The sequence below is a fragment of the Bombus terrestris genome, chromosome 4 (genome assembly GCF_910591885.1).
Source record: "Bombus terrestris chromosome 4, iyBomTerr1.2, whole genome shotgun sequence".
Taxonomy (NCBI): domain Eukaryota; kingdom Metazoa; phylum Arthropoda; class Insecta; order Hymenoptera; family Apidae; genus Bombus; species Bombus terrestris.
The window spans coordinates 10,379,312-10,391,791 of record NC_063272.1 but is presented as its reverse complement, the minus strand read 5'-3'; the positions used below and the strand labels follow the sequence as shown (position 1 = coordinate 10,391,791).

At 38.6% G+C, this 12,480-nt stretch overlaps 1 protein-coding gene across 39 annotated transcripts in view; it reads left to right on the top strand.

The window, feature by feature from the left end:
- The window catches only part of LOC100648089 (calcium/calmodulin-dependent protein kinase type II alpha chain), a 157,316-nt gene that overhangs the window by 40,590 nt on the left and 104,246 nt on the right, over window positions 1-12,480 (top strand). For all 39 annotated transcript variants that reach the window (XR_007223664.1, XR_007223663.1, XM_020862764.2 and 36 more), the window contains exon 2: window positions 7,366-7,460. Coding sequence is in view for 37 of the 39 variants with exons in the window: in XM_020862764.2 (XP_020718423.1) it covers window positions 7,366-7,460 (95 nt within the window). In the remaining 2 variants the exon portion in view is untranslated. The remainder of the gene's footprint in view (window positions 1-7,365; window positions 7,461-12,480) is intronic.

The window sequence follows — 12,480 nt, the reverse complement described above, 5'->3', positions numbered from 1 at the left end:
ATGCTCGCGGATAAGAATACATTGAGAGGAATTCTTAGATAGTTACCAGATAGCTCGGGGATAACGTCGACTCGAATGGAGGAAGCCTTTACTTTGTAAATAAACGCGGTTCCTCTCTCGAGCTTCATCAAGGGTAGTTGACTAGCCTAAAGTCGAAAGTCTTCGCCGTCTTATTAAAACTTTCCTTCGCTACCGAGGATGGAATCGGTACCTGAGATTTCCTAGATGCACTAGGCTAGGGTTAGAGAGAGGATCGAACGACGGGGGTTGAAACGTATGTTAGAGACGCGAATTTAGAGTATCCTGGATATATAAATTAGATTTTAGTTTGGAAGTTTCAGACGAGGATGAGACGAGATTAAGCGTCCTGCTTTGGAAAAGCAGGACACTCTAGTGGTGAGATCAATTATTAACATTGCCGTGGTCTTACAAATTTTATTTGATGGAAAATTTAAGAAATGCACATAGTGTTGCATTTCTTAGAAGACAGGTACTCTTCTTCATCTTGATGCAGAAACTATTAAATATATTACAGTTCTGGTACACGAAAATGGCTGAAAGTCAAGTTTCCTGTTCAACTTTTTTTCACGCGTTGGTCGCTTTAAGAGAATAGAAATATTCTGCCTCAACTGACGAAGCAGCGTTAAATGTACCTTCTGCTAAGACCCCAAAGAACAATATCACCCCTATTCCAGAATTTTAAAATAAACCGCATACTTAAATAATTCTACTGCGCTCTCCCTATCCATTAAAAATCCCCAGCACATAATTGTCTCTCGCACAATTCCCGACACGAAGGTCAAGTTTGCCAACAATGGTTTCCATAAGGATCTCCGATAAGGTCTATAGATAGACGCATTGCAAACTGTTGGAGGTCACCCTTGTAAATAACGAACATATCAATTAACCTTAACTCTCCTCCGAGTCTTTACACAGGCAAATTGCAAAGTCCCTAGAAGCAAATTCGCCGATGATATATCGACGGGTAAGTTCATATACACATACATCGAAATTACCTATCGTGTTCATATGTGTCGTCCTTTTGCCAAGGGAAATACTCCCGACTTCCGTTGACGCGCGGTTCGCTCGATTTCACGAATTCAAGGATCCCCCGTGTTGCATAAAATAGAAATACATCGGCGTACACGCGCGCACACGTAACGATGGCGATCTCCATTCGGTCGTGAGCTGCGAGGAAAATCGATCAACGATAAAACGCTGGCCGGGGACACGTTTATAGCCGAGGCTGGTTCCCTGTGCGGGATCCTATGGTCGTCTACTTTGCCCTCGCGTACACGATCGCTGTAGGATCTCACCCGGGGGTAAGGCTGGATATTTAAAGGTATCGACGTGTCGTCGCAACGTTCTGCAAAGGCGCACCGTCGCCAGGCGGCAGGAAACTTCGCTTTGAAAGCACATCGCCGACTCTTGCACGCCCTACTTGCACGTCGTGTCGTCGAGCGATTGCCTCGATTCAAGGCCGACACTGTCACTCGACCACCATTTCTGCGTCAGTGGCTTCTTCTCTCCTTCCCCATCCTTCTTACCAAAACCTTTTTCACTTTGCTCCTTTTTTCGACGCTTGCCTTGTATGTTTTTTCCTTAGGATTCTGTCACAGATTTTTCAGATAACGAAGTAGCTGCTGGTTAGGCTTCCTTTTGAGATTGAACTTGGCGTGTAAGGCGGCGAGGATTGCGCCTCGCTGTTCCTGTTTTCTGTTAGTTATTATTTAATCCTTTTTCAGGGAACCGGGAGTTTACGAGAAATATAGGCAACGTGACTAGTCTGGCATTTATTGCATGTAAATGTACGCGTCTCGTCTGTTGTATTATAATAAGGAAGTAATTTTGATGATACAGGAAGATGTTGCTAGCTGGCGCTTCGTACCCATATATGAATCGATTGATTAATTGATTAATTGATCGATTAATTGACTTCTTCATTTTAACCATTTCTCTCAGTCGTTTAATTTACCTCTTGCGAAAAGAAGTTTAGGTAGTACGAAGTACGCCAAGGCGCGCAGCCTGATTGAGAAGAACTGAAATTACATTTTTCTCGTTCAATATACCGAAATTAAACAATTTCGTATATAAAAGTTCATTACATTCTCCATCTTCCGCCTCGATTTTCTTCAGTCCAAGAGATTTAAAGCTGTCCGTACGGTACAGATAAGTCGAAATGGAGACCATTCCTGTCTTAATTTATTTCGTGAAACTTAATCATAAAAACTTATAGGCACTTGGAACACTATATTTTATCACTCAGCATCTTACAGCCAATTTTATTCTACAGAATTCTTCCCATATATTTTCTAGCATGATCTTACATACTCTCAAAGAGCCGACCCAGCGTACAAACGCAAATTTTCCCCCTTTTTGCCCGATTTTTCTGAACCTTTTCCGGCATTATGTCCCATAGGTCCCTAGGTAAACGGTCCTTTCTGAAACGAAAAATAGAAATCGTCGATTTTAAGAAAAATTGGTTGAGCAGCGTGTCCTTTGCCAACTGCAATGCACAGGTTTTATGCAGAATAACTATGATGTTAGCCGTAAGACTGGCAGGGCGATTAAAAAAAGAGCTAACGTCTCTCTCTCTCTTTCTCTCTACTCATCCTTCTATTACTACCTTGTTATTCTTTTTTTTCTGTTCATCTTATTCATTACCATTGACAATGCAATTGCGTCAACGAGTGCGTCTCGTGATAAAAACTTTTCCACGCTGGTTTCTGTCCACGTGACAGATATTCATTAAAAAAGAAGCAGGACAGCGTGGGTGGGAATTGTACTGCAACGTGATAAAACGGAACAAATCCCCGGTTAAGATTCTATTTTTAGACGAGAAAATTTCCTTCGCACCTTCGGTCGCGTTTCAATTTTCTCGCAATCTAACGCGCTTTAGTCGTTCCGTTCCTTCGAATCTGATTCCTGGCATAATAGAATATTTCTAGACAGCAGTATATTTCCTCGCAGGGCTTTCTGCATTCATAATCGTATAATCTCTATCTCTAACCATCTCTCTTATTCGAGTGACTCGCGCGCTATATCTGCTACGACTTCCATCGTTTTCCAGCATTCCGATGGATCTCGTTTGGCACAGATAATCGAATTATCTCTTCGGTTACCTGCAGGAATTTCCAATTTTTCATCAGGTGGATATTCCACGTTCGCAAAGGAAGATCTACCGAATGTCGTATATAACGATTTAGTTTCAATAGGCTGCGGATTTTTATGCAAATTCATATTTTCCTGGATACAATTAAGATTAGAATAGGATGCAGAAATTTGCGTCACCCATTGAGTGTCGCAAAAAATACTACACTTTGGACAGTATATGTATTTTTGCATATACCACAGGTTACATATTTATTTATAGGCTCAAGATTAACTTAGGTCTAAGGCAATTGATTGTATCCAAAAATTACTATGTACGAATGGAAAAGTATATATACACTACACATTATATCTTTAAATTCATCATAATTGCATAAAAATCGCGGTCTAATTATTATTTATACGTAATTATTCTATTGCGATCTATTATTGTCTATATATTATCCTTGTAACATTATGGAATGCAATTTGAAGATGAGGAAAGTCCGACAGAAATTTTTGTAATAACTCACAGAGTAATTTGACGAACAAAGATTATGTTAAACATACGTTTACATCACCGAGGTATTCGTTTCTCTTCAACTCTTTATTCGAACACTATCAGTTGTTGTAAAAATCACTTTGCTAAATGTGAATTGGCCGGTGTTAGATCACAAAGCAAACGACGAAACGGATCTAGCGCCCGTGATCGTTATTGTGAACGTGGTTTAGGCGTTTTTGTTAATTGGCACGGAAAACCGGAGTCGTGGTAGCTCGTTTTAGTAAATTGAACCGAGCCGATTCCCCGCCAAGTGCGACTCCTGCTCGATCGTTCGCCAAGCGCGATTAAACGCGAATGCAAACGGTTCTGGCCAAGTGCACTCGAAATCTGGTTCACGGATTTCTATGAGAGAGCGTTAGAATCGCTGTTAGGTTGATCAGATTGATGCCATTCGAACTGATCGCGATGGCACGTAAGGATCTTGTGACGATCGATACGACGTCCTATCCAAGAGTATAGATACACTTTGATTCCTCGAATTTCCTTGTATTATCAGTTTCAATGGACCACCTAGCGAAGATTAAAGAAGATAGGATCAAATGTTCTTCCTAAGGATCACTGACTGAATATAAAATAATTCGTATTTATAAATTTACAAATTGAGGTATCGGTAGGTATGTTTAAGTAAATCGCTAGTAAATTTGTCCATCGATTTCCTCAGAATCGTTCCCCACCTGACCCATAGCATAGCATAGCTAAGAAGACAGTGAAGCTAACATTAAACTACCCTAAAAATATGTAGCTTTAAAGTATCTAAAAGTTCCACAAAGCTTAACATCTATATACATCAAGTTTATTATTACATACAAATCTGCAAATATTATTTTACCGTATCTAAAATTTCGTAATTATGTTATCCCAATTTGATCTTACAGACGCATTAGTCCGATTAACAGTTCCAAGCTACAAGACAATCAAATATCCAAACAATACATTCACGCAGTAACGCGTCAACCCTCAGGAAGTGTGCAATTTCCGACATCACAATCCATTTTAATTAATTATAAAAAAGTCAATGTTCCAATCGTCTAAACATTCGCATTTATAAAATCATCGAGCGATTCTACCCTCGTAAACTAAGCCAAACTAAGCTAAACCTGCATCTTCCTCAAATTTGAAGCAGAAACCATCTAAACAGCGAAACCCTTCTGGATGTCGACCTAACGAACAATATCAGTAATCTTGACAGCGGATTCGCGGAATGTAGCCGGTCGAACGTGATAATCCAGCGAGAAGCACGTGATCCAGGTGGATCGGTGTGCAGGTCGCCTCGGCAATCTCCGGTAATGATCAGTTTCCATGGTGACCAAGGGGTGCAGGGTGCCGCCTCGCCCTTTTTCCTTGCAGACCAACTGGCGTAGCTGGTCGAGCGCAGGAGCGTCGCGACGCTGCCGCTGCAACAACGCCGACGCCTGCAGGATGAAACATTAAGGTTGCGTTTGCGCCGATGCGCCCTGCCTTGAACTACTTCAAGGAAGGATACGCGATGGATGGGTTTCCGCAAAACGCCGTGTACGCCGCAACCTTTCGTCCTGATATCGCTTCTATCTTTTAGACTTCTGGCATCGTGATTGGCTATTTTTAATTTCTATTCTTTTTCTCTTTATTTTAGTATTTTCTTTTTATTTTTGGTACTTTGAACGATGGCGGAGAAACTGGCCCAAGGATTGCACGGTCTGACCTTTTGTCCTGACGTTGCTTCTACTTCTCAGGTCTCTAACCTTTCGATCTAACGTGATTTTTATTCTCCTATTCTTCTCCTTTTTTTATCTCAGTTTTTTTATTTCTTTTCTCGTTTTAGAAGTTTGGATGATGGATGGCTCAGGACAAAAGTTGTTCCAAGAATGGAGATTACCTGTCTTTATCTTTGTCACTTTTATATTTTAAGCTCTTCTCTTTAGAATTTTTCCCTTTCCGGTCTTTTTTTTTTGATTTCATTCTTCTCTTCTTTTATCTTAGTACCTTGAATGATGAATAATACGAGATGGAGGTACTCAAAGAACAGAGGTTAACACTGACTTTTCATCGTCATATTGCTTTCATCTTTCGAACTTTTATCCTTGCATTTTTTTCTATTATTTTCTTTCTATTTTGATACTTTGGATGATGGATGGTATGGACAGAAAGCTGTTCCAGGAACAGGTACTGCACAGATTGACCTTTTGTCCTCAAGTCGCTTTTATTTTTTAGCTTTTACCATTTTTTCCCTTCCTCACTTCCCTCTTTTTCTTTTCGTACTTTGGATGACGCTTAATGCGAAACGAAGTTACCCTGGGAGCTGTTCAAAGTTGAATCACTATAGGCTTTTGCACTTAGCTTCTTTTATTTATTCCTCTCCTTTGTTTTAATATTTTCAAAGACGAATGATATAAGAAAAAATTGTCGAGAAGCTGTTCAGAAATTGAATGTCCCTTTCCTTTCTATTCTTTTTTTACTTTGATATTTTGTACGACGAGTGATGTGATATTTGAAATTTGGAAGTTTAGAAATCTTCAGGCATCCCAAGCCAATTGCATACGTTTAGATACTGTTTCGCCAGTTTCCTAGACGTCCTTCTATTCATCTTGAAGAAATTATCAATTTTTATAACTGATAGTGTCGACATTCGTCAAATTTTCTTCTTCGAATACCCTTCTCTTCATGTTCCTTCATCTTTCTTTTCACCGCTTCTTTCTCAGATTTGAACTAAACCCTTTCAGGTGATTCGCCGTTCATTAGGCTCGATTGATGGCGGAAAATCGACGCGGATAAATAATACTTCTGGAATAATAACGAGCCCGGAAGTTCAATTCCTTTCGCTCGCTAATTGCATCGACGTAGATCTGGGTCACCTTTCGCCCACGCCACCTTCTTTTCTTCCGTCATCCGATTATACGGAGACAAAGGACACCGTCCAGAGAAAACACAATTGCGTTTCCAGGCAAACACTCCAGTTGCAGCTACCCTCTGCCCTTCGTTTGTTTGATTTCCCGAGAATTTCTCGAATTTATCGAGCATGGAGAATGAAAATTGTAATTTTAGTGGAACAACGTTTTCTTAAACGTTTGGACACGTTTTACGGTTAGAGACAGATGGATATCGTGAATTTTGAGAGACTACAGTTCCTACAAACGATTGACATTTTTTACAATTATTATCCGTAATAACGATCCCTTACACAGAAATTCTTACAAAGAAATTATCGTCAAACGATTCCGAAATTCTGAGTACGAAATTTTTCATCCATAAAACGAACGTGCATCTTTGAACATTCGTCCATACAACTTCTTCCGACTTTAAGTTGCTCACTTTTCGTATAAAGAATTCCAAACTCACTGCCAAATTTCCTGCAATTACAACAACGATCCGAAGATTCTTTTCAACAACTATCTCCTATCTTCGCTAACTCTGTACTACAAAAAACTTAACTGCTGCTAACTAATTTCCATCTGTCTGCACCATATACATATACATATATATATATATATACACACATTCCGAACATAACAGTAGTGGTACAGTAGGGTAATCGACCAAGTTCAACCCTTCGACTATTCGACAGTCGTTCAAGAGCGCAAACATATAGGTTTCGCGAAGTTTGGAGAGCAGTTACGAGTATGCTCGTTAACGGATTAACCGTATCGCTTTTCGCAAGTTTTATCGTTCTCGCCCGGAGAGTTGCCGTGTCTCGTCGAACGTCGAATTAACGGGAATCTGTGTTTGAAATGTTTCAGGGGTGCCTTCTCGGTGGTTCGACGATGCGTTCAGAAGAGCACCGGTTACGAATTCGCCGCGAAGATTATAAACACGAAAAAGCTGACGGCCAGAGGTAAGCTGAAAGAAAATTCTCCGTTTTAACTGTAACGACGACGACGAAAGACGATAATTAATATCGTAGATGAATATATTAACGAAGTGACTGAGAAGTTTCGAGAGTTTCGCAATAAAGTTCAATACAAGAACATTAGCATTTAAAATACATAGGAGTATTAGGCGAAACGACTACGCTTCATGGACTTTGACGAAGCTGCGTTACCATGAAAATGATCCTTGCAAGTTTCACGCGAAAATACGAAACGCTTCGAAGTTTTGCGATATCGTCGAGTTCTATGGAATAGTTTATCGATTCGCGGCATAAATTCGGCTGCGAATTTGTTCTTTTTAAGGCCATGCTCGTGCAGCTTGCGGCGTGTCTCTTCTTTCGTTTGAAAGGACATTTGGTTAAAATTTCGTCGCAAGTAGCTTCACTTTAAATATTTCATTTCGTATTTTGCGAATATTCTGATTGAAACATGTCCGATTTTTAAAGATAGTTCATCAATACGCGATATAAACGTAATAGTAGAATTATTCTTTTCAAGTAGTTTAAAAACATATGTACGTCGAACGCGATGCAAAAAATTAACGATGTTCCTTGAAATTTCATCGGTAGCCTAAAAATATTATAAACTGCTTCGCACATTGCGGCTAAATTTCTATTCGGATTTCTACTCGCAAAAATAATTCACTTGCTCTCTTACAGTCTACAACGCTTCACTCAACAAAACTAACGTAACATTTACGTTACTCTTTCGCGAATCTATCTGTAAGAAAAGTTTATATATCGATCATGCATATATCAAATTTTCGACAGTCGATATCCTCATTATCTTCAAATTCTCAAACTCATTCTTCTAATTGTCCGTACGATCTTCTGTTCAATCATCGCCATGCCATTTTCACTGATTTCGTCCGGAGACATTGTTCGCTCGTATCTTGACGATCGAACATGGAATCGCGAAAAGAGCCGAGCTTTCTGTATACCGAAAGAGATTTAGCGTCTAAAAACAACAAGCGACGCCGTTGTCAGTTTGCCAACATTCCATCGCGACCAACAGTTGCCAGTGCCGTACACGATCTTCGATTCGGGAAAACCTGCTTACCTGTTTTTACGCGCGAAGTTTCATATACGTCGGTTTATTCGTCGGGACGAAAATGATAACGGAAAGAAAAGAGGAAAAAGATAAAATAAAACGTTGGATGTGACGCGAAGCCAGATGAGCGTCGTAATTGAATCAATCAAAATATCGAGCAAAAGCGATCCGATAAACGCCACGACGGTCAATTTAATTAACGAGCTAAAATCAAGGCGACTGGCTTACGCGTGTTGCGATATCGAGCACAGATTTTTGGAGACTATGGTTAGGCGTACTGTTTATGTCCACATCGTCGACCAGACAATCTCGCAGAAATTCTTGCGGGGGCAGCGAAATTATTTCGTCCAAGGTAAATAGAAATATGGTAACTTCGAGTTTGCTAAGCGAAGTTTTACCATATTTCGGATTTCTTCCTTCCGTGTGCTTTAGCTTACGAATATTTTTAATAATCTTTGAATTATGCGATGGCTTTTTGGGCAAATACTTGAATGCTTAATATCGACCATCTCTATATTATGAGGTTGCCCGAAAAGTTTCAAGTTTTATGAGGAAATAATAGACGCACAATGTTTTTCGTTTTATATTATTTTGTCGAATTACGATCGATTTTGTTCTGTTGAGATAAACACCGCGACATTTCACAGACTTGGTTTTACATTTGTACGAAGGTGCACTATTGTAAGAAAAAACACGTTTGCGAAAGAAAAACACTTTTAGAAAATAGAAAGAAATAAATAGAAGTCCTTAGTAGATTTGTAACGATTTGTAATTGAAGATTTGGAACTTTTTTAATCTTAAAATATCTTCGAGTCTTCGAATATTTTTATCAAATTTTATTCTACAGTATAATAGTCCTCCAGATTCTTAAAATACAATATCAAAAGAAAAAGAAAAGAAGGAAAAAAGAAGTGCTCTGAATTCTATATTTTAGTATCACTTAATATTTTCAATAATAATTCCATTTTATCGCTTTCCTATTGAATCTGTAAATGAATAATCCGAAATGTTTCTACATATTGGAACTGTGAAGTGACGATCTTTCACGTTCAAATAGACACACGTTCCTCTTCGGTTCCGTCACTTGTGTGCACAAGTTTCGCTTAGCAGACAGCGATTGATAAATTTAGTATCAAACGGATCGCCACCCGACCGGTGATGTATCGTACGCTCTATCATAAGCTTTATTGTCCCTATCAATCGATTCCTTGGCACAGATCCTAATATGTGTTCGCGTGACTCATCCCGTGTCTCGCGTGCGTATCACACCGCGCGAAACGTGTAAAAAGAGAGTCTGATTCACGGGGAATTATTTAACGTTGCTATATCATAGGAATATTTATAACGAATGAAAATTTATCCTGGTAAATGAATTTTACTTCACCTTTAAAGGAGTCGAGATAAAACAGAAATCTCATTATAGATTCGCTTGGTTACACTCGCTCTCTCCTCGTTTCTTTGTTTTCTTTTTACACAGAAGCGAGTCATACACATTTCGTGTACTGCTTGGGATTTTCTTTTAAAACAACAGTTTATTGCTAATATTTTATACCATAGAATATACGATCAAGCGATCTCTCTCGAACTATCTGGACAAATGTGAAGATTTGAACGTTAAGATTTTCACAATTACTGTTACGATCTACAACATGACTTCAAAGTTTAGCCATATAATTTAACGTCATGATGCATCGAATAGATCCAAATATATACTATATACAGGATATCTAACTAAAATTTATACTACGTGTGAATAAGTTCTAGCGGGTAAAAAAAGTTCTGACAAACTCATCTCCGAAAATGCTTCGTTGAAAAGTTATAAGGTTCAAAGACTTTCATCGATTGTTTTGGCATAATAAATGTTCGGAATTTCTTTCTTCTGCCAGTATGCAGGCTTCCATTCGTCCAACTAATCACTGTGACGAACTCTTTCGAATATCCCTGTCATTGTAGAAACGACAGTAAACGCATTTGTGTCTGCCTGCGATTGCGTATGACGAGTCCTGAGAAACAACTTTCCCTTTGAACGCCTATAACTCTTCGATAAAGCATTTTCGGACATAAGTTTGCACAAACTATTTTGACCTCATTAACTGGTAGCATAAGTTTTGCTCCAAGTATTCCGGACATCCTGTATTTAAGATTAATTAATACGACTGTATCTATTCCTACAATATTATAGGAAATTATTAAAATGAGATAAAACGAGAATGTGCATTCATTTCGTGTACGTAACCGAACACGTCGATCGCATATTACGTTTTCAACGTCAACAGGTCAACTTACGACTGAAAGTTCGGTCGTGGTTGTTTGCCTTGATGCTGCTCCACATTGCGTTCGATCGACGCCGGTAATCGAGCTTTAGAATTCGGGCGACGAGAGGAATTTTCGAGGGTCACGCTAAGAATGCAAGGGCGACGATCCACTCGCCAGGGGAAAAACCAAACACGAGCAAAAAGTTGTCTGTTCGCCTCGTCTTTGATCGTTTGACGACGTAATCTTCACGTGGCTCTTCCAATTCCTCCAATTTATAGACAATTCAAGTCCCTTGCGATCTTGTTAAATCGTTAGATGTACAATTTTAATCGAGCGAAACGATCGTAGTTGATCGTTGATTTTGTACTGTTGATCTGGTAATTAAGAGACAGTAATTGATCGGATATGCTTGGCACAAGAATATAGGAATGAGATTTGTTAGCATAACGATGAGCAATTAAAGAAAATTTAAGGTGTACGAATACGTCGCTTTTAAGCAATTTGAATTAGCGATACGTAAATATGATTAAAATGTGTGACTTATTAAGAGAGTAATGATTAATAGGAAGATATTGGATTAAAACTTGTTATCTTCATATGGAATCAACACACGTGTGTAAATAGAGTTTGTAAATTGAAATTATTCGTTTAAAAAATTGCTAGCAGTATAGAGAAAATGATTCATATTCGATGTGTTCGCGGAATATACGAGTGTCACTGTTTGAATTAATTATAATAGCACTTCTCCACTAGTTCAGAAGTACCTTATATATCCGATCCTTAGATTAGAAACTGTATAATCTGCGGATTTACGCGACACCTATAAATTAGCAACCGTACAATCTCAACTTTATTATCAAACATTAATTTTCAGAAATTGGTTCGGCGTAATAATAACTGGTAAAATCAATTTGTCTCTCCGCATAAGTCACTATATGCTTTTCGATATAAATAACGTTATAACCAATCGAAAGAAATTTAAATGAAATATTTTAGAAATATAAAATAACAAACAAGCGAACAAGTCAATTTGTTAGTAAATTCATTTAAAATTGAACGAATAAATTAACAACTTGATAATGAAACGAATTTTAGAGCGAAAGAAAGTGGAACGATGTGTTTGGTGATACATCAAAATATGAAGAGGCAGAGCAAGGAAAATTTTTTCATCGAACTCTGTCTTAAAATCGAGGCGCGTTTTCATCGTCCACGAACGTCACGGAGATAAGCAGATTGACGTCATAAGGTTCTCTTGGAGGCTCCGAGGTGAGCTTCGCGAGCTCTTTTCAGTGGAATCTTACTGGCCGGCAGAGCGACAAATTCTTTCGTTGGATTGAAACTGGATGAAATTGCATCTCGTTTCAGATGACAGGATTGACGTCAATGAGTTGTAGAACTTCACGCAAATTCATAGCTTCAACTTCTATATTTCTCTTTACCGCGGAACGTTGATTATTATTCAGAAACCGATTATCCGGATTCCTACTTTGTCGAAAGTTCAATCGGCTAAACCTTCATTTCCTCGCCATAGATTATCCTCGGACGTATGAACTGAAATTCTACTTTATTTTATATTATTTACTTAATTGTATAATATTATTATCGAGCAACATTCATTGCCTCTTAACTTCATAGTATCGTATGTAAAATTTCTTAATGTTTATCCTTCGATTTTTCGAT